Source organism: Chionomys nivalis, chromosome X (assembly GCF_950005125.1).
Source record: "Chionomys nivalis chromosome X, mChiNiv1.1, whole genome shotgun sequence".
NCBI lineage: Eukaryota > Metazoa > Chordata > Mammalia > Rodentia > Cricetidae > Chionomys > Chionomys nivalis.
In genome coordinates this window covers 137,042,073-137,063,163 of record NC_080112.1, presented here as the reverse complement: position 1 = coordinate 137,063,163, position 21,091 = coordinate 137,042,073, and the positions used below count along the sequence as shown (strand labels likewise).

The 21,091-nt window shown below is 35.0% G+C and overlaps 1 protein-coding gene across 5 annotated transcripts in view; it reads right to left on the bottom strand.

Moving 5' to 3' along the window:
* The window catches only part of Cnksr2 (connector enhancer of kinase suppressor of Ras 2), a 224,482-nt gene that overhangs the window by 183,213 nt on the left and 20,178 nt on the right, over positions 1–21,091 (bottom strand). For all 5 annotated transcript variants that reach the window (XM_057758962.1, XM_057758961.1, XM_057758965.1 and 2 more), the window contains exons 2-4: positions 7,248–7,411; positions 6,236–6,438; positions 820–907 (exon numbers count right to left, since the gene is read on the bottom strand). In XM_057758962.1, the coding sequence (XP_057614945.1) occupies positions 820–907; positions 6,236–6,438; positions 7,248–7,411 (455 nt within the window). The remainder of the gene's footprint in view (positions 1–819; positions 908–6,235; positions 6,439–7,247; positions 7,412–21,091) is intronic.

Below are 21,091 nucleotides of genomic sequence, written 5' to 3'. Positions count from 1 at the left end.
ACAATTTCACTAGCTTATCCAATAATTTTTAACAACATTATACATTATTCCCATTCTCCCAGTCCCTGCATTACTGCATAATGGTATCCTGAGAAAGAAGCAGTGGCGATAGGATGCCACAAGAGTTATGGAGAGTTGTAGCTCTAAACAGCAATTCTCCTAGATGGATTTTACTTAAAAAATTATTGTAGCTCTACTAGTAAATTTACTTCAGTCTCTGACATTTCTCATTGTTTTATAAAAGAATGGACTCAAACATTTATACTAGTTGTTGGACTCTTGAAGGCATTTGATCTTGGAATCTCCCGCTTCATTTTTACTGAAAAATATGCTCAGGTAATTAGATCACTACTAAAAGGCTCTTAGGTATATTTATTTATGTGTACACACAAAGTGAAACTGTATCTTAGAGCAAAAATCGGACTTTGTTGAATAGAGTGATTTCATTCTGCGAAAGTGACACAGTTTAGACATTCCATTGACGATGAAACTGACAGACAGGATCTTATAATAATGAAGTTAGGAATTCCAATTCATTTTTATATCTTCTGAGAAACAAAACTTATGATACATACATACTTTTCGAATAAATAATTAGCTTTTTAAGAATCATTTGCTCGCTAGGCAGTGGTGGCACATGCCTTTAATCCAAGGATTTGTGAGTTCAAGGCCAGCCTGGTCTAGAGAGTGAGTTTTAGGACAGGTTCCAAAGCTACACAGAAAAACTCTATGTTGAAAAACTAAAAAGAAAAATTATTTACTCATTTATGAAATATATAATAGCTAGTAATTTAACCAAAGGAAACTATCAGTCAATACCTGTTGTACGATTGTTGTTAGTTCCAAGCAGAGCTGTATGACGTTATTTCTTGTGACTGAATAGTCTGTCACAGCAGCAAATGGTGACCTACAAAGGTAAAACAAAGACTGTGATTATTCAGAGCAGCTTTTGAAGACCACCAAAATGAAATGGTATAAAATATGATTTTGAATAATAATGAAATAAATTGTTCTAAAGCTTACATAGTGAGAAAACACAATATCTGGGACTCGTTTAGAATAACATGAGTAAAATTAAGAAGAATTAAAATTTAGAAATATATAGTTTTCTTTCTATCAAAATTTTCTTTATAAATTTCTTAATATCTAGTTCTCTAATGCTTTTTTAAATACTCCTTTACTAAATCTAATATAAAGCATTAAGTATCTTAGTATTTATTTCCAAAGTAACCTAACATTTTAAATATGACATTTACTTGAAATACTCATAATTAAAGGTTAGCAATATTACTAAAATAATGGTTACTGATGGCTTACTACATGTGAATCACTATTCTAATTGTGACATACATACTTAATTGATATTCACAGTAATTCTTATGAAATAGGCATTCTTTTATTATTTTCGTTTTACAAAAGAAAACAATGAAGGTAGATAATTATCTAGTGATTTGTCTAAGAAACAGAACGAGTGAGTGTGGGAGCTAGTGTTCAGACTCAGAAGTCTAAATCCAGAACCCAGAGTCACATGCAGTTAGACACTAACATAAATTTACCTAGGGTTTATCATTGCTTCAATCTCTTCTAGAGAGAGAGATTGAAGCAATGATAAATGTCTTCTATTTAGGGAATTGTTCCATTTCATCTATCATGACAATTTTATATATAAAGAACTTTAAAATAAGACAAAATACTTAGCAATATTTAATTGTAGTGGCTAAACCTTACAAATCAAATATAGACTGAAAAGCAAATCTTAACATTTGCTCAGCATCATTTATATGAAAATTTTATATTTAAGGAATTAAATTTTAGTTAATGAAAAGAAAAGCATATTTATTACAGATAAATATGAGATCCACAATGATGCTCATGGATAGTATTCCTTCTACTTCTTAGCATCTAATTCTTGTGTTTTGTTTTCTGTGTATACTTTTAAGGACATGGAGTGTAGAAATATGGTTCAGCAGTTAAGAGTGCTTGCTTACAGAGGACCTGGCTCCATTCCCAGCACCCACATGATGGCTCACAACTCCAGTACTTTCTTCTGACCTTTGTGGGCACTATATATGCAGGATGTGCAGACATGCACATAAGCTTAACACTCATAAACATAAAATAACAGGAAAGGTTAAACATATTTTTCAAAAGACTTTAGGATACACCAAAAAGGGGGTATGTAGAATGTTTGGATGAACTGCTATGTAGAAAACATTTTTTGTTTGAAAACTAAACATATAATAAGCATATACCTACTAACAATATTTAACAGAAGTTTATACGGCTTATCAGGAAAACAAATTTCTCAATGTAATTGTAAATAAGATTCTATTACATTTAAATTGGTATCAATACTTTCTAAAATTTCTATCAGTCAAGGAGAAATACAGATTGATACTCCTCCAACCCAAGACAGTGGAACAGTCACGTTCCCTAATGTATTATTAGGACTTAGAATTTGTGATAATATTTTTTCCTATAATCACTAAAGATTAAAAATTGATTCACAGGTAAAGTTAAAATAGAAAACTATCCTGCAGCTTTTCTCACATTATGTTCAACCAAATAATTCACAAATATCCTGATTTCTTAATGTATCACATACTATACCCTATCGATTCTTTTAGCAACATCTCACCCTACTGATAACTGTCTTTTTTCCTTCAAATTCTTATTTTCTTTTGCTTCCATGACAACTACTTTCATATAAGTTTATTTTTTATTCTAGTTACACTTTTAAATGTGTTTTCATGAGCTAAATTTCTTTTCTTCTCCTTCTTTCCTCCTTCTCTTCCTCCTCTTCCTCCTCCTTCTTCTTCTGGGACTCACTCTGTAGACCAGGCTGGCCTTGAAATCAGTTCCTGCCTCTGCCTCTCAAGTGCTAGGATTAAAGGCAACCATGCCAAACATGAACTAAACTTCTAATTGTTTTTCAATTGTTGGTGGTACACAGGGCTCATTTCTCATTCCATGGCCCTCTATTCCTTAAAAAAAATTATAACGTGTACTGTACAGGCTTGGACATTTTCTGGATAACTATGATATCAGTGAGCAAAGTACAAGAAAAATTTTCGCTGTTGTGAATGACATATTGGCCTAGTTTATAAGCAGAATCATATAACATGTTAGGAAGGTCTGTCTATGGGTTTTGAAAAATCAAGTAGGACAATCAAAATACATTCTAGTATTTTCTTTACACTTCCTTTGATTATTCACTGGGTTGGCCAAGTCCAGCATGACTTATTCCTTCCAAATATCCCCATACTCTGACTCTCCAGTTCTTATCTGACCCGAGGCCTTATTTGTCTATCCAGACATCTTGATACATTCTTATTATTGCTTCTTTAATTAAAATCTCATAGCAGTGGAGAAAATAAAATATATAGTCGGATTATTAGGCTCTATAAAGTACTAGGTCCATTTACTCATTTGGTTTTGAATTTAACCATTCTAGGTTGCCTAATTGTAAAATAAGGACAACCATTTTGGATTGTTTTGAGTAAATAATTATATGCCTAAAGTTATCCATGTCAAAGAGTGTCGTCACCATGCTATCAGTAGTAGCAAAGTCTAGCAAGGAGGAATCTTGGAAATTTACAGATCTGCTTATTTCTCGGGCGGTGGTGGCGCACGCCTTTAATCCCAGAGGCAGGCGGATCTCTGTGAGTTCGAGACCAGCCTGGTCTACAAGAGCTAGTTCCAGGACAGGCTCCAAAACCACAGAGAAACCCTGTCTCGAAAAACAAAACAAAACAAAACAAAAAAAAAAAAAAGAAATTTACAGATCTGAACAAAACAATGACTCTGGGCTGCACCCCACTGTCTTTCCTATGTAGTGCAAATGTATTAGTAAGACCAAGACTTTCTTTTGTTCTTCTTATTTTATTTTATTATTATTTTTTTTTGAGACAGGGTCAAAAGAGGTAGCTTAGACTGACTGTCCTGAAGTGCAATGTGTAAACCAGGCTGGCAGGCTGATCCAGAACTTAAAGAGATTTACTTGCCTCCTCAGAGCTGGGATTAAAGGCATGTGCCACCAAGTTCAGTTTTTTTCTTCTAACTCAAGTTGTTAAAGCAATGTTAAGGATCAAGTCAGTCTACAGTTGAATTTTTATATGATTAAAAATAATAAACATTCATTTCTTTTTTCAACTTTCAAAAATCTATATAGAACATAAAAGTTATCCCAATTTATCTTTTTGTGTTGCTTTTAAGTACTTATTTAATTTTTAGGGTCAAAATATCAAATAGCCTCTAATTTAACTGAATAATGCTATGTGATATAGTACAAAATTCACACCAACTATTTTTTTAGGACTTTGTCATACTGTCACTTCCTATAAAATAAGCATAAAACCCACAGAAATCTATGAAGTGGATGTACATGGTATTTGTACATAGAGGTGAACTGATGCTTATCAAGATTTGTATTGATGATATAATGTAATGATACATAATATAACAGAATCTCAAAACTATTATATTATAAAAATTAATTTAGAGTATGTATACTTAGGCCTACCATTTGGAAACAAAAGCATTCTGTATCATTCTATGCAAGGAAAAGAAAATACAATGAAATTTACTTAAATCACTTTATTTTGGGATAAACAAATGTATAGTTACAGATTAAATAATAGTGGCAGAAAATAAAACTAAAACTGATGTGTTATTTAAGCATTAACAATCAGCCTATCTTACTGACCAGAGGTAATATTTACTATGTATGTAAATATGGAGGTTATTTCAGCTTAGAGAAACATTTTTTTAAATTATTATTATTATTTAATTTTATTACTTAAAAAAATACCAATCCAAATTTCCACTTCCTCCCCTCCTCCCACTTCCCTCCCACTCCCTCCACACACCCTCCCACTCAACCTCCCTCCAATCTTAAGAGAGGGCAAGGCACTCTGCCCTGTGGGAAGTCGAAGGCCCTTCCCACTACATCCAGGTTGAGCAAGGTATACATCCAAAGAGAATAGGATCCCAGTACCATTTAACATTCTATCATGAAGGGAAATAAGGACAGGAACTCAAGATGAGAACCTGGAGGCAGGAACTGAAGCAAAGGCTATGGAGGAATGCTGCATATACTGGCTTAAACCTCATGGCTTTCTCACCCTGCTTTCTTTTTATGGTGTAATTTTAAATAGGTTTTTAACTGAAAGCTATATGATTACCCCACAGCCAACATTATCCCAAATGGAGAAAAAATTACAATGCTATTAAAATCAGGAATGAGATAGGACTGTCCCCCTTTTATATAAATTATATGACTAGGCCTGTCTTAGGAGACATTGGATGTCAGGCAATACCCCTTACCCATCATGGAAAAGCATCCAGGTCAAAACACATTTCCTATCTTAGGTTGAGGCAGCCCCCCAAAAACCTTTCCTGTCATTGGCTCACTAGTCACCCATCACCGTGTTCAGCCAGATTCATGCTGAAAGATCCTCTGGGGCAATAGCTAAGAGGACTTGCCATGTGGCAACATTGACCTGAGCTTGCCTTTGGTTCTGGCACCATGAAACCATGAAGATGATGCTCCAGCACATGTAAGCATTCCTTAAGGAGGTTGTACCTGCTCAATCCTAAACAAGTCTGCCCAAATTGGAGCCCTTTAAGTAAGGTCTCAGTGCTGGTGTGAGGAACTCTGGTATAGCTAACTAGAATAATCTCAAGAGCCAATTTGTAAATTGTGCACTCCAGGGTCCATGAATAACAGCAACAAGCCTTTTACTGTATAACCTAGCAGTGTCCTTCAACCACAACCAATAGCAAAACTAACTGCAATATTTCATTTGTAAATTTAGCTCAATTTGAATGTCCAAGGCATTTGCAACCTGCCCTGATAAGGTATCCATTGTGCTAGCAGAAGCAACTGACTAATGAAAAATCCAGCATCTCTAGCCACTCTGGCAGCCACAGCAATGGCTGCCAATATCATGGGATGGGTAGATAGGTAGAAGAATCCTTAGCACTTGGACCACCACAGCCAGCTCCTCAGGATCCCAGCAACTCTTCAGTTAACAAGTGAGTGTGTATTTGATCTCTTGGTTCTGTCCTGTCTTTAGCCTTCTGGACAGGAAAAACCACAGCACGCCCATAACCAGATATTTATTATTTTTACTTTTCTATCTGACTAATATTTTCATAAAAAATGTGAAATAATGTGATGATACAAACTGGCATATGAAGAGGAGTTACTTATAGAACATGGGGAAGAGTATACCTGTCCAACCAGGCAAGGAGACTCTTGGCTGCTCCAATCAGATCCACAACTGAGGTCAGAAAGTCATTTGGCAATTTTCTGCTGGTCCTCCCATCATAATGGCCACTCCTTCTCCTTCCTGTTATGAAGTTCTGCAGATTTTTTGCAGATGCATTCAACTTGTGAGAAAGGGTTTTAAGATTTTCTGTTTCTAAGCCATAATTCTGAATAATAAAACAGAGAAAAGTATATTTAATGTCAATATTTTCTTTATTTATTAAAAATTTATTGATATAAAAAGAGTACTTTATTATGCAATGGCAGTGGGACAATGTTAGAATTACAAATAAGTAAGATAGATTCCTGGCTTAGTGGAATCCACAGTCAAATGCGTGTTTGGGGATCGCAAGGAAGACAATTATAATAAAGATAGATGTACTAGCTAGTTTTTATGTTAACTCGAAACAACCTAGTTATCTGAGAGCTGGGAACTTCAATTGAGAAAATGTTTCTAAGATCTGTCTGTCCACAGGAGAGCCTGTAGGGCATTTTATTGATTAATATTTGATGTGGAAAGGCCCAGACCACTGTGGGTGGTGCCGTCGCTGAATTGGTGATCCTGGGTACCATAAGAAGTCAGAGGAGGCCAGGAGGTGTTGGCACACACTTTTAATCCCAGCACTCAGGAGGTTGAGACAGGCAGATCTTTGTGAGTCCAGGTCAGCCTGATCTACAGAGCAAATTCCAGGACTGTCAGGGCTGTTACACTGAGAAAACAGAAAGAAACAAAACAAAAAAAAGGAAAAGAAAGTAGACCGAGCAGGCCATGAACATGAAGAAGAAGCCTGTAAACATGACTCTTTAATGGCCTCTGCATTTTTTCCTGTTCCCAGGTTTCTGTCCCGATTACCGCAATGATGCACTGTGATATGGAAGCACAGCAAAAACAAATAAAAGAAAGAGAAACTAAACAGCAGACAGTAGAAGACAGGAGACAAGAAAGGTTTTCTTTCCAACCAGTTTAAATCCTTACCAGTGCACACAGAAGGTCAACTGCCTCCAAGATCAGCTCTTGATGGCCAATACGGCTGACTCCCAGATCTTCTAGTTCCTGATGTGTGATGCGTAGCAGCTGATCTCCACTAATCTTCTCCCTCTCAAAGTTCTTAATATACTGCTGCAAACAGTCATCAAGACCTACAAAATAAAATTTAAAAAGAACAAAATACAAAAGAATAATTGTTGAAATAAATCAATTGATGGACAGAGGAAAGCAAGCAATAACTCCTACCATGCCACAACTTAAATCCATTTTGACATTGGACTAGTCAAATCACCATTTTTTTCTCATTCTATATGTGAGCTGTAGCAAAAAAATAATTATATTCTTCGTTGTTTGATGTGGGATTCTCCTCTGTATGCTGTGAATACCATCTGTTAACAAAGAAGCTGCTTTGTGCCTATTGCAGGGCAGAATAGGGCAAGGCGGGAATTTCAAGCAGACAGAGGAGGAGAGAAAAGGCAGAGTCAAGGAGAAGTCATGTAGCCACTGCAGGAGACAGATGCCGGACAGAACCTTACTGGTAGGCAGCAACCATGTGGCCATACACAGGTTAATAGAAATGGGTTAATTTAAGGTATAAGAGCTAGTCAATAAAAAGCATAAGCTAATAGGTCAAGCAGTGTTGTAATTAATATAGTTTCTGAGTGATTATTTTGGGTCTGGGCAGTCGGGAAACAAACAAGCAGACTTCAATAACAATTGTTAGATCACTATTTCTATTCAAACTTTTCCACCTCACCTGTCTTCTAACTTCTAATTTGAGACAAATATTCAGAATGAATAACTACTTTTAGAGTTAGATTATCATACCATTTCATTTTCTTTAATGCTATTTCAGAGGAGGGGCCTCATTCTTCTTACATAAGCCTAATGAATCTATCTTCCTGTACTTTGAACTCCTGTCTTCTATCATTGTACCACTACTTCAATAATTTTAAAACTAAATACTTTGTTTCAATAAATTTCTATTCTTTGATGTCTTTTATATTTAAAACTCTGCTATCCTAAAGATAAACTTTAAAAAACATCGATTTTCTTCTGGAAATTCTATAGTATTGGTGAGGATGAAGAGGAGATTTGGAGGTGTCAAATAAGGGGACTATTGTTATCAGTTTTAAATCTTGGCCATGCTCCAACGAGTATATGAGCATTACAAACTGGACTTAATGTTTTTAATTTGGAGTCCGAGGGGGTGCTAGATGGGAGGGTAGACCTGGGAGGAATAGAAAGCTAGTGTGATTGGGGTACACTGAATAAAATTAAGGAATAATTAATAAAAATATCATGTTGGGGAAAAAGGAATTAAAACAGCAAGATTAAGTAACTCCGTAAGTATACATAGTAAGTAACTGATCAGAAAATCAGAACTAGAAGATTTGAAGTTGGATCTTTTCTGACTACATCAGACCACCTAAAGACTAGAAAAAGTTTCCAAAAATAAAGTATATTATATTCTTGTAAAAAAAAAAAAAAAAAACACCAAGCAGTATAACGGGTAGAGAACACTGTTTTTATATGAGACAAAATAACATGCGGTAACAGCAGCGCACTCTTTCACACAGGTGAAAACAATGCTAGCAAAAACTAGCAAGGACAATTCCATGCTGGCATACTTCCAGGAAGTGAGGAAAATGTAAAGTACCTGACAGACACACAGTCTAAAGCTCCATTCAAATGAATGAAAGGGAAAACACTGCCACTAGTCTTTCGACAGCACTGAAACCAATACAATACACGCTGACTTGGCAAATGCTTCCTTATTTCAGTCAATGCCATCATTCAGTTACCCTCTGCATAAGCACAGTTGCAATCTAACAAGTAACATACAATTCATTTTCACATGAATTCTCAAGAAAACCAAATGAAATAGAAAAAGAAGGCAACTTTCTTCTAGGCCTGTACTCAATTACTCTGCCCTAATTTATTTTAGAAAAAAGATCATGACTTCAACAGCTTTCTGTTATTTCCAAAAAAGTAGTCATGCTGAAGAACAATACTACTTTCTATATATTTGTGAGTGTGTTCACTGTGGACCCAGCACTAATCTAAGTGCTTTACAAATATTTCCCATTCAATTTTTTATAGCAAACTTATTAGCTGCACATCATTGTCTTGATTTTGTTGGAAGAAACTTGAAAATTTGGGGCCAGGTCTAGGATTCTACACCTTATAAATGGTAAGGTGGGGCTCTAAGGCAAGTTCCTTTTCTCTGCTTTTAAATACTACACTGAATTGAGAATGGAGGGAAAATGGAGAGGATTGCTTACAATTCTCCAGAGTAACCATTTTGATCATACCAGTAATTAATGTCTAAACCTTTTTCCATTTACAAAGCTAAAGATCTTGTTTAAAAGTTTAAATTACAATTTCTATCAAAATAAATTTAATTATTCTATTTACATATGTAAAATTCAGTAGGACAATGAGAATTGAAGGGACAACAATATGGTTACCCACATAATATGGAGCTAAAATAATGATACAAACAAGCGCACACCAATGAAGATCAGATTTATTAGAATGTACAAAGCACTATCACATAGACTCTAAACTGTCTGGGAGTTAATGTGAAGGAGGAAATATGATTAGATATAATTTAAAACATTCAGTAGGTAAAAGCAAGCCAATCGCTCATTTAAGACTATCTGTTCATGACCTTTAAGTCAGCAAAAAGATTTCTTAAGGAAATATATACCCCCTGCACCTAGCCTGAGCAACATTATAGACCCAACCCTGTTGGTGGAGGTGTGGGTGAGCCAGAGCCAAAGTAGTAATTGCCAGAAAACTTAGCCCCACCCTCATCTGCCATATGGTGGCATGGACTGAAGGGAGATGCTCCCCCCTCACCAATGCACAATAGAGCCAGCACTGTCAGCACAGGTGTGAATGGGCCAGCCCTGAAGTTGTGAGTGTGGGTGGGGAAGAGCTGCCCCTGGCCATCAACACCTGGACAGATGGAAGAGCTGGCCCTGTGGTCATAAAAGAAGAACTGTCCCTGAACCTCACTAGCTGTAACACCTGGGAGAGCAGGCCCTGCGCCTCACCTGGGTAACACAATAGAGCCAACCCTGTTGGTGGAGGTGTGGGTGAGCCAGTCTCAAAGCTGTAACTATGCGAGAACTGGCCCCACTACTCATCTATCAGGTGGCAGGGTGGGAATGTGAGAGATGCCCCCCATACCCACCATGTGGTTGGAAGTGAGGGCTGCCCAGTGGTTGGAAGTGAGGGCGACCCAGCCCCCATGTTATAGACAAAGGAGAGCTCTCCCTATTACTCATCAGATATGTGCTAGCATGGGCATAGGTAACAAAAGAAAAACCACAATTTCTACTTCATGAAAAGTAGAGACTTTTGCATAGCAAAGGTTACTATTAATACAGAGAAAAGAGAACCCACATAGGGGAGAAAATATGTGTAAATCATACTTCTAACAAGCTATTAATTTCTAGAATATATAAATAATAATAAATATAATAATACTAAACTCAATGACAAAAATGATTAAAATGGACAAATAACCCAGACCATTTTTCCAAAGGATATTTACATATGAAAATAGTGTGCAATATCACTAATCACCAGAAAAATTAAAATCAAAGTACAATACTATATTACTCTCTACCTCTCAGTTTGGTTACTATCAAAGCAAATTAAAACAAAGTTTTCTGCACAGTATTCAAATTCTCATGTACTGGCAAAGGCACTGTAAAAATAATTTGGGAGATCTACAAATAAAATACAATTACGAATGTATCTAACAATTCAATTTCTGGCTATATACTCAAAACACTGACATCAGATACCTGAAAAGATAATTGCAGAGCCAATGTCCTGTAGCAGCATTATTTACAATAGAGAAAAGGAGTAAGGAACCCAAGTATACATAGGTATACAAATGGGGAAAGAAAAGGTGTGGTTATACATGGTATGAACCTTGTATCCGTTTCTCATGAATGAACCTTGAGAATTTTATGCTAAGTGAAATAAGAGGTTTACAGAGGATATATATATATATATATATATATATATATATATATGGATAGTGGTGATGCATACACAAAAATGAAATGTATTTAATGAGAATGCACACTAAAAATGGTTATGACAGTATATTTGGGCCTGGGGATATACCTCAGTGGTAAAATGCTTGCCTAGCATAGATTCCCAGCACTGCAAAAAAAATTATTTTTGTTATATTTTTCCATAATAAGAAACACAAACTAAGCCATACAACAACTTTACAAAGTTTAAATCGCTCCCTTTAATGGTTACCAGACATAAAGAAGTATTTTGGGAGGTCTAGAGCTACAGGAAAGCCATGCAAGCTTAGTTTCTTTTTCCTGCTGCTGTAATGAAACACACTGACAAAAGCAACTAGGGATTTCTTTGAGCTTGTATTACAAGGGTATAGTCCATCACTGTGGGAAAGTCACAAAGGAGGGAGCTTGAGACAGCTGGTCATATTGCACCCATAGTCAAGAAGCAGAGAACACTGAGTGCACGCATGGAGTGCTCAGCTTACCCTTTGCATTTTACAGAGATCTGGATCTCGTGCTTGGGGAATGATGGTCCAACCCATAGTTAAATTGGTCTTCCCAATTTAATTTAACCAATTTAATTTAACCAATGCAATCCCTCATAAACATTCTCAGAGGCAAACTAATAAAACCATTCCATCACAGGGATCTTTGGAAGTGAATCTTCTAACATGCTGATAATATATTAAGTTAAATATCTTATGTCTCATCACTAATGCTATATGTGTGTTACGTTTAGATACCAAGTTTCCTCCCTAAAAGGTTCAGGTGTTTAAGGGGCAGTCTCCAACTGCTGGCATTGTTTTGAGAGAGTCTTTGGAATCCTACTTTGGAATGTTTAAAAGGTAGAGCTTAGCTTGAGGAAACAGGGCAGAGGGAGTGAGCATTGTGGGTGCTGGGACTAGAACCTGGGTCCTCTGCAAAAACAGCAAGTTATCTTCACCAACGAACATCTCCCCATCCCCAGATGGAAATCTCTTAAACTGTAAGCTAAAATTAATCTTTCCTCACTTTAAATTATTTTGGTCAGGTATTTGATTACATTGATGATAAAACTAATACAATATTTACAATGGAAGCACAATTTTCTTTTTTCTTACTAAGTGCAAGGGAGCCATCAATGGCAAGTGTTCAAATATCAAAAAAAATTATATGAAATGTGAGTAAGATGTCTCCTGTATTTTTATGCTTCAAGAAGAAAAAATTTGGCTTATCTTGATAAGGCTTAAATATACTTCCAAGATTCCTAAAGCATATAAAATGCTATTCAGATGAATTGCAAATAAATAGTATTACAATATATTAATCAGGAATCTCAGGTTGCTAGGAGAGTACGTTCTCCAGGGAAGATAGGTTCTGGGGAAACCTGAAACCTTATTTCAATACTACATTTCCCCAATGCTCTCATTTTTTTCAGATTTAAACCAGTTTTCTAAAGTACTGCCTGCATCTTACATTTTTACCACATTATCCACCTTTATTTGATCCCCCTTTGGAAGCTCTCCTGCCTTTTTCCTATAGCATATTAATATTTTCCCAAGTCCTGATACCAACTTTTAATTATTCATTCAACAAGCAATTAGAAAATGCCTGTTTGAGAGTCAGGTATTGCTCTAGGGAGCACGGAGAAGAAGGTAAACAGAATCTGACATGGTCCCTTCCTTCCTGGAACTAATATTTTATTAACAGAGAAGCACAGGAATTATGGAATCATACAAATGAGCCTAACAATTCACTGAGGGGAAGGTAGGGGAGGGTAGAAGAGGGGAGGGGAGTGGAGGGGAGAGGAGGGAAGGAGAAGGAAAGGACCTTGCTCCAAATCAGAGAGACCAAGGACAGGCTTTCTGTGGAGAATGGAAGAACTGCTATCTGGAGAGCAGTAGCAGTGAAGGAGGCAATGAAGGAGGAAAGACGCTGGAAACAGCAAAGTCCTAGGGAGACAAAATGAATGGGAAGTATGAGAAAATGAAAGGAAGACTAAAGGTTTTGTTCATACCTATGCTGTGAAAAACTCTCTTCGGCTTCAGTATATAGAACAGAACTGGTAACCACATTGCCTTTTGTTAAAGAAAGAGTAATCTGTTAGTAACTAATTCCAGCTTGGTCCTATCACTCGGTCAGCTATTTCAGCCATATTTATTGAGTATCCATCTTTCCCAAACATGTCTTTTCTTTAAGACATTCGATTCATCAGTCCTAATGATCCTTTTTACTATCTACTGAGTAAGCTACATGAATGAAAAGACACTATTTAGAATTATACTTATGTTCTCCTCAATAAGAAATCGTAATTAAAAGATGATGTGGCAAGTGGTACAAATTTCATTTAAAATGCTGCATCTAGAAGTATGTTAAGATAGATGTCAATTTTACCTTTAGATTACAGACTATCATTTTAACTCAGGCTTATCACTTCTGACTGAAATAGCTCAACAAAAGAAAATCTTGGTGTAAAGTAACTGCAGAAAAAAATGGCCTCATCCACTATTAAACTTTATCTCAACACATCTCCCATGATCCTTTCTTAACATGAAACAAATCTTATTCATAATTTCAAATTCAGAGTTTGAAGCCACATTCACTGTTACACAAGCATTTTCCTATGACAAATGAATGTCAACATTATTACTATTCAATAATCTCTTGGGGGCAAATAACAAAAAAGAACCCTGCGGTGTCTTATAATTTTTATGACTATGACAAGTTCTAAAATATATGGCCCAATTTAATTTTTAGTCAATATATTTTGTTACTAATCACTAAACAATCATTTGCTATGCTGAACATTAAAACTGAAATGAAATTACAAGTATTTCTTTTATAACATGTGAGGGTTTATAATTAGAAAAAAACAGGCTTACATTAATCCTATAACTATTTCTGACAGGGTATCAAAAATATAAGCAGTGTTTTACTTTATGTATCAGAATCAATATGAAATATGTAATTTGTCAGATATTTTACTCTATTACACAAATAAAATATTTCAGATTATTTCCCCCCTAAAGTTTGTGAAATATCTTTAAAATAATTCTGATTACTCAAAAATAATAACTTCTCATTGCTTTCAAATTATATATACATATAAAATATTTGGAGATATGATTGAATCAAATTATTATTTATTTTGTCTGGGGTGTGATCTGGGATTTTGTATTCCTATCATTCAGAAATAACAATAAATAGACCAGTTCACTCACCCAAGGCAAAAAGAGAATTGTTCTTTTTATTTTTTAAAAGTTGTATCATTATCAAATAGGGTACATAATAATACAATTCTTGGAAATAATTAGGTTTATGTTTCCAAGTATCTAGAAATTATCAATTGGGGATGAAAGCACATATAATGACAGAAAAGAATGAACAAATATTTACTATAAATGTATAGACTACAAAGAAACACATTTTTCATGCTTTAAGTTAGACAAAATAAAGGGGAGGAAAAAGCTACTCCAAACTAATTTTAATTATGTTTATTTGAATAAATCCATAATTGTATATTTAAGAGCTTATAAAAAACAAAACATTAAAAGCATTAGAGAAATTTACCAGCCTAAATGAACAATAGTCTCATCTTTCCCAGTATTGTTATCAGTTATAAATGGTATAGTAGGAGATTTTCAAAAACAGGAAAGAAAGCACAAATGATAAGGTCCAAAACTATGGGTCTTTCAATATTTCCTATAATTACTTTTCTCAGTAAAATACTTTCATTACACAAGCATTCTATTACAATCAATGTCTACTCGAGAATCAAATGTGAAAGATGTCATTAGAAATTACTGCTCTCCTCAGCGCTCAGGGACTATTAAAGAGAGGGGGGAGAGACTTAGGAGTCAGAGGATGGAGAACACAGAGAACAGGGCCCACCAAATCAACTAAGCAAGGCTCACAGGGGCTCACAGAGATTGAAGTAACCAAGTAAGTATGCGGCCTGCCTAAGTCTGCACTGGGTTCTCTGCATACGTGCTGTGGTTGTTTAGCTTGGTGTTCTTTTTGGACTCTTAACAGTGGGAGTGGGGGTGTCTGACTCTGACCTGCTCTTGGGACCGTTTTCCTCCTACTGGGTTGCCTCATCCAGCCTTGACATGCGGATTTGGGCCCAGTCTTACTGTATCTTGTTTCATTACGTTCAGTTGTTTCATGGAGGCTTGCTCCATTCTGAAGGGAAACGGAAGAGGAGTGGATCTAGGGGAGAGGAGAGCTGAAGGACTGGGAGGAGTGGAGGGTGGGGTCTGGATGGATTTTAGAGAAGAATCTATTTTCAGTTTTGAAAAAGAAAAAAAATTACTGATTTCCCTCCATTCCCTCTGGACTCCCAATTCTTTCCAGTGGGTCAGAATACTAATTGCCTGATAATAAGAAGGAAGGAGATGTATAAGAACAAGCACAGGTGGGATGCCAGTACCTTAGCTAACACTGTGCTGTGATTACTCCTTCTTACAGAGGCACCACTGCCTCTCCAGCCATAAAGTAATCTCTCTAACAAACTGCAATTGCTCTCTAAGAATTTAAGATTTAACTTTTATATGCCATTTCCAAACTCTAAGTCATATTTTAATGATATTCCTTTTGCTGGCAAGTGAAGCTAATGAATTTTAGCACTATGAGTCTTCTTATTAAATTCCCAGTAAAATGAGTACTTTCATAAACAGTACTTTCTAAAGGAAAGATGCATGAACATCATGCTTTCTCAGGTTTCAGAATCTAAAAATGATGGTTTAAAGTATCACTCTAAGGTTACCTATACTTAAGTTTTACAAGAAAACAAAGTATTTTTCAATTGTCTCTATAAAAAAAAAATAAGCAATCAGCCCTTCTAGAGAAAGGAGACCATGAAAGAAGAGAAAGAGAAAGGAATGTGGGGAGGTGAGGGCAAGGGCAAAGATCCAACACATGTAATGATTTTATATTTTGTAAAACACTACTCAAGAAACTTCTTAGCTTGGCTCAACAACAATGTATTCATTCACCCTCCTATGAGACTTTGGCCCCTGCTTAAAAGCAGCTGTACAAACAATCTTTTCATGAGTTTTTATTTCAATCAAATCCTAAATTCTTCCAATGGTGAATTTTAATGAAAAGACCCTAAGGGATATAATATTTGCAAGCATATAAACATAATACCACTGCCTTCTACAGAGACCTTCATTCAAAATAGCTATAAATGAACCTGTGAAGGCAACAAAGAACTGACCAAAATATATCTTGATGAGCTACAAGCAGGGGTTTTTAACTGTCCTGCAGATGTTATAAGCATAACAAGAGCAAAACTTGATATGCACAAAAAGAAATTTTGATGAAAGCTCTAGAAAATACTGGTTAAAATTCTTAAGTTAATATAGATGATATTAATATTAGCTTTTGAATTTTTATACTTGAATGCTCCTTTGCCAAAGGTATTCAATATTCATAATAATTTTAATTTTTTGTAGTGCTGAGAATTGAAACCAGGTCTTTATTCATGCTAAATTATGAACTTTTTTCTGAACTACTTCTTCCAATCACTTATAACAACTTTAAATCATAGGCTAATGAACTCAGTGTACTTTTACAGAACTAGAAAACATTTCTAAGGAACTTAAAATGAATCCTTTTTGTTTCACAAAGAAAATAAGAAATATACTAAAATATGTAACAATGCAAGAAAACATATAATTACTTTTTATTGTCATCAGTCACCCTGGAAACATGTTCCCAATGGTTATGGCATCACAGATTAAAAGTAATTTAAGAGGAATATGATTCATTCAGCAATGATGAAGGCAATTTTAAGTTCCTGTTAACATTTTATATATGTTCAAGTTGTGAATAATGAACTCTAATCCTGACCTCCTAGTGTTATGCGCTAAAAACAGTAAATTGTTTAAGGTGCAACCTTGCTTCTTAATTCAAAATTGAGTCATGTCCTCCTAGGAAATGATGTATGTGTATGCTTGTGGTGTGTGTAGATTTCACTTCACATGACAACTCCAAATCTCAAAAGGAGGGAAAAACAAAATAATTTCTGCTTCAATTAAAGATGGTTCATTAAGGATTGTGTATTATTGGTAACCTTGTGAGAACTGTATAAGAAAGAAAGGAAGGGAAGAATGAAGGGAGAGAGGAAGGAAAAAGGAGGGATGAAAGGAAGAAAAGTGAGTGTAAGGAAAATTTAGTATAGGAAAGAGAATCATTGATTTTGAGAAACTGGTCCTATCTCAAAATAAATATGGTCAGTGTCTCTAGATTCTTTTTTAAAATTAAAAGCCTTTTAAATTTTTCCTTTAAATAAATAAATATATGAATATGATATATGATTAACATTCTTTGTATAGTTAGAAAACCTCAGGAAGATTAGAAACCTGTATTTTGGATAATGAATTCTTAAAATGTAAATGATATGAAACTGGTTCAACTACTTCCATTCCTTCTTTTCGTGACATGAAATAACACAGAGAACTTTAATAGAACAACCTTTTGTGAGTCATGATGATGCACGTATTTAATCCTAAGACTGTGGAGGTAGAGGCAGGCAGATCACTATGAGCTAGCTCAAAGCCAGCCTGGTCTACTACATAGGGAGTTCTAGGCCAGACAAAGCTACAAAGTAAAACCTTGTCTCAATAAAACAAACAAAATAAATAAATAAATAAGCTCAATGACATTTTTGTATACTTTTTGGTCTCATATATCTTTGTTTGGACATTTTTTATTGTTTGTTTTTAATTTTTGAAATTATAATTACAACATTTCTTCCTTCAGTTTCCTCCTTCCAAACCCTCCCATATATCCATCCAGCTCTCTTTAATATTCATGGCCTCTTTTTTTCACTAATTCCTATTTCATGAATTTATACATATATATTATATATTTATATTATATATAAATATAATCTGCTCAGTCCATATAATGTTCTTTGCAAGGGAGGGAAGAAACCAACAGTCCTACCCAGTTAGGATGCCTATGAACTCTAACAATGAGCAGGATGGCACAGTAACCCTAAGGGTGCAGTAGTGGCACACAAACATTGATAGCAACCAACTGTTCTCTAATTGGATTTAAGACCTGCTCACCAAAAGGAAAACTATGTCTAGCACTGGAAACCTAGCTAACTACTCACTGCTAGTGAAGTCATGATTACTGGAAGAAAAATTATAACCACGAATTCACTGAACCAGCATAATGCCTAACAGCAATTTATAAACATTTGTCCTTACACCACAGATAAGTATAGTCTTAATCCCTTATCAAAGAAAACTCTCTTTGCAACCGATGGGGACCACTACAGAAAACTACAACCAATTAAAATGAAGAGTGAACATTAGGAAAGAGGGGACAGAAAGGTTGTAAGAGCCAGAGGATCAGGGAATTTGTTGTGAGACTGTGTCTCCTAGTCATAGAAGCTACACCTGTAAAGTCTCACCAACATGACTGTGCAAGCATGACCCGAACAATGATATCAAAGGACATGCCATACTGAATGAAAAGTCCACAAGACTGCAACCCTACATGAGAACTATAGGCAACCAAGGAAAGTTGAAAGCAAGAAAAGGATTCTAATTTGTTGTCCAGTGCTAAATGGTTAGCCCAAAAGACATACAATTTTTGTTTTGTTTTATTGGTATTTTGCCTGTATGTTTTGGTGTTGGAGTTTTGTGGGGTTTTGTGTGTGTGTGTAGCCTTAGATTTTTATGGGTTTTTGTTTTTCCAAATGTGACATACTAATCCAGTTCAATCTCATTTAAAACCATTGTGGGTTCTTAAAACTGATATTTGACAAACTAAAGCTAAATTTCACACAAAAGGAAAAATGATCAATAATTAAGAATCATTTGATAAACTAAACCTAAAGGTGAAGGAAACTGCTTGTTCTATTAAACATCATGATGGTTGGAAGAGAATATTGGTAAATTCTGCTAGAACAACTAGCTGGTTATACATTTGGAAAAAGTAGAACTCTTTAAATTATTTTTAATTAAAATTATAAAATAAGATTTAAATAAATGAGAATACTGTATCAAAATGAAGGAAAAGATCTGTCCTAACCAAGATACATTACTGAGCTGGCATAAAACAAGAACTGCATCAAAATTAAAACATTTTTACTGATAAAAGACACTGAAGGGATTTTTCAGTATAATACATATGATCTCCAGCCTGTAATAAAAATCCATTGTCCCCTTTCTACTCAAGTTATGCTTTAGTGAACCATTGTGGACTTTTTTTGTTGTTGTTGTTGTTGTTTTACTTCTTGCATATCCACCCTCATGTAGGTTTTTATAGTTCACAGCCAATTCTATGAAAGATTAGTCATTTAGTATGCAGGTTCTCTCAATTAAGTTATCCTTGCAATCTGGTATACTTTATGCAATGCTTTTGTATATTTGTATACAAGAAGGAACAACAAAAGAATGGGTCCATGTGGAAAAGATTGTTATAGAATGCTATGTTCAGGAAATGTTTTCAAAGTTACTATTTAATCAACAGCATCACTGGAGAGCTATCTCAGCAGTTAAGATCATTGGCTACTCTTTCAGAGAGGACCCAAGTTCAATTCCCAGCACCACATGGTAGCTCACAACCATCTGTAACTGCAGTTACAGGATACCTGGTGCAGAGTGTTTGCCTAGCATATCCAAGGCCCTGGATTTGAATGAACTTCACCAACCCTTCCCTCCAAACAGAAACAAGTCTCAATTGCTAAATTTCTACTGTCTGTTTCTTAGTATTAATAAATGATTATCATTTAAATTCAAACCAAAAAATTACAAATCAGTGAAAGCAGAAAATTAAGAATTTAAAGCCACTAATTCAAAATAAGTGATAGATTTCAGTCATTATACTCATTAAAATTAATTTTTTCCAAAAACATAAGACAGCCGAGAAGCATTTATTTCAGTTCACCATTTGTTGTGAAACAGGAGCAACTAGGTGGGTTGCCAATGATATGAAATTTTTCTGCTGACCCTCACAGTATGAATCAGTGCTGTCCTGGAGTGGCCACACTGCTTATGGTGGCAGGAAAGGTGTTACCGATCCTCTTTGACACCTGCAATCAGAAACTGGATATTGTGATGCAGTTCATTCTCTAGTGATTATTAAAAAGTTTACCTAAATTTATTACAGGATGAAAAATTTTCAAAACATCTGAAAATTAACATGGAAAAGAAAATAGCTCTAAAATGACAGCAAATGCTGCTAGAAAAGATGCTTGGAATAAAAATACAATGGGTTTGAGTGGAGAAAGAAAAAGTTTCCATATCAAAGGAAAAAAGAAAAGAAAAAGTACTACTCATTTTCACCTACTGATTGAATACTTGATAGAACACAATAAGGCCTACAAACATAAAACTTGAAATATCTTAATATATTTTTAAGTTTTTATTAGTAATAGTTACTTATTTAGCATCATTATATTTATTTTTAAATTACCAGAAGTCTCACTGTGGTCATGTAATTTACATGCCTTATTAAATGTAGATGTCACACTACAATAGTAACTCTCAATTTTAAATAAGTATTCTTTGAAATCTGTTACTCTAATTGGTGAGGTTTTAACTAACTCTAGGATAGTGAAATGCTGAATAAAACCAGAACGAGAATATAAAGGGTTTGTAAAGTATGCAAAACCCTCAAATACAAGAAAGTACTACCGAAATTTAGTTTTAAAAGATACTATGATAATCAGTTCTCTAAAAAATTGAAAAGAACTTTTAGTCTTGATTTTTCAAATAAATTTTTGACATAATCCAGTTAATATTTCTAGTAGTATGACTAGGTAATTTATGTAATATA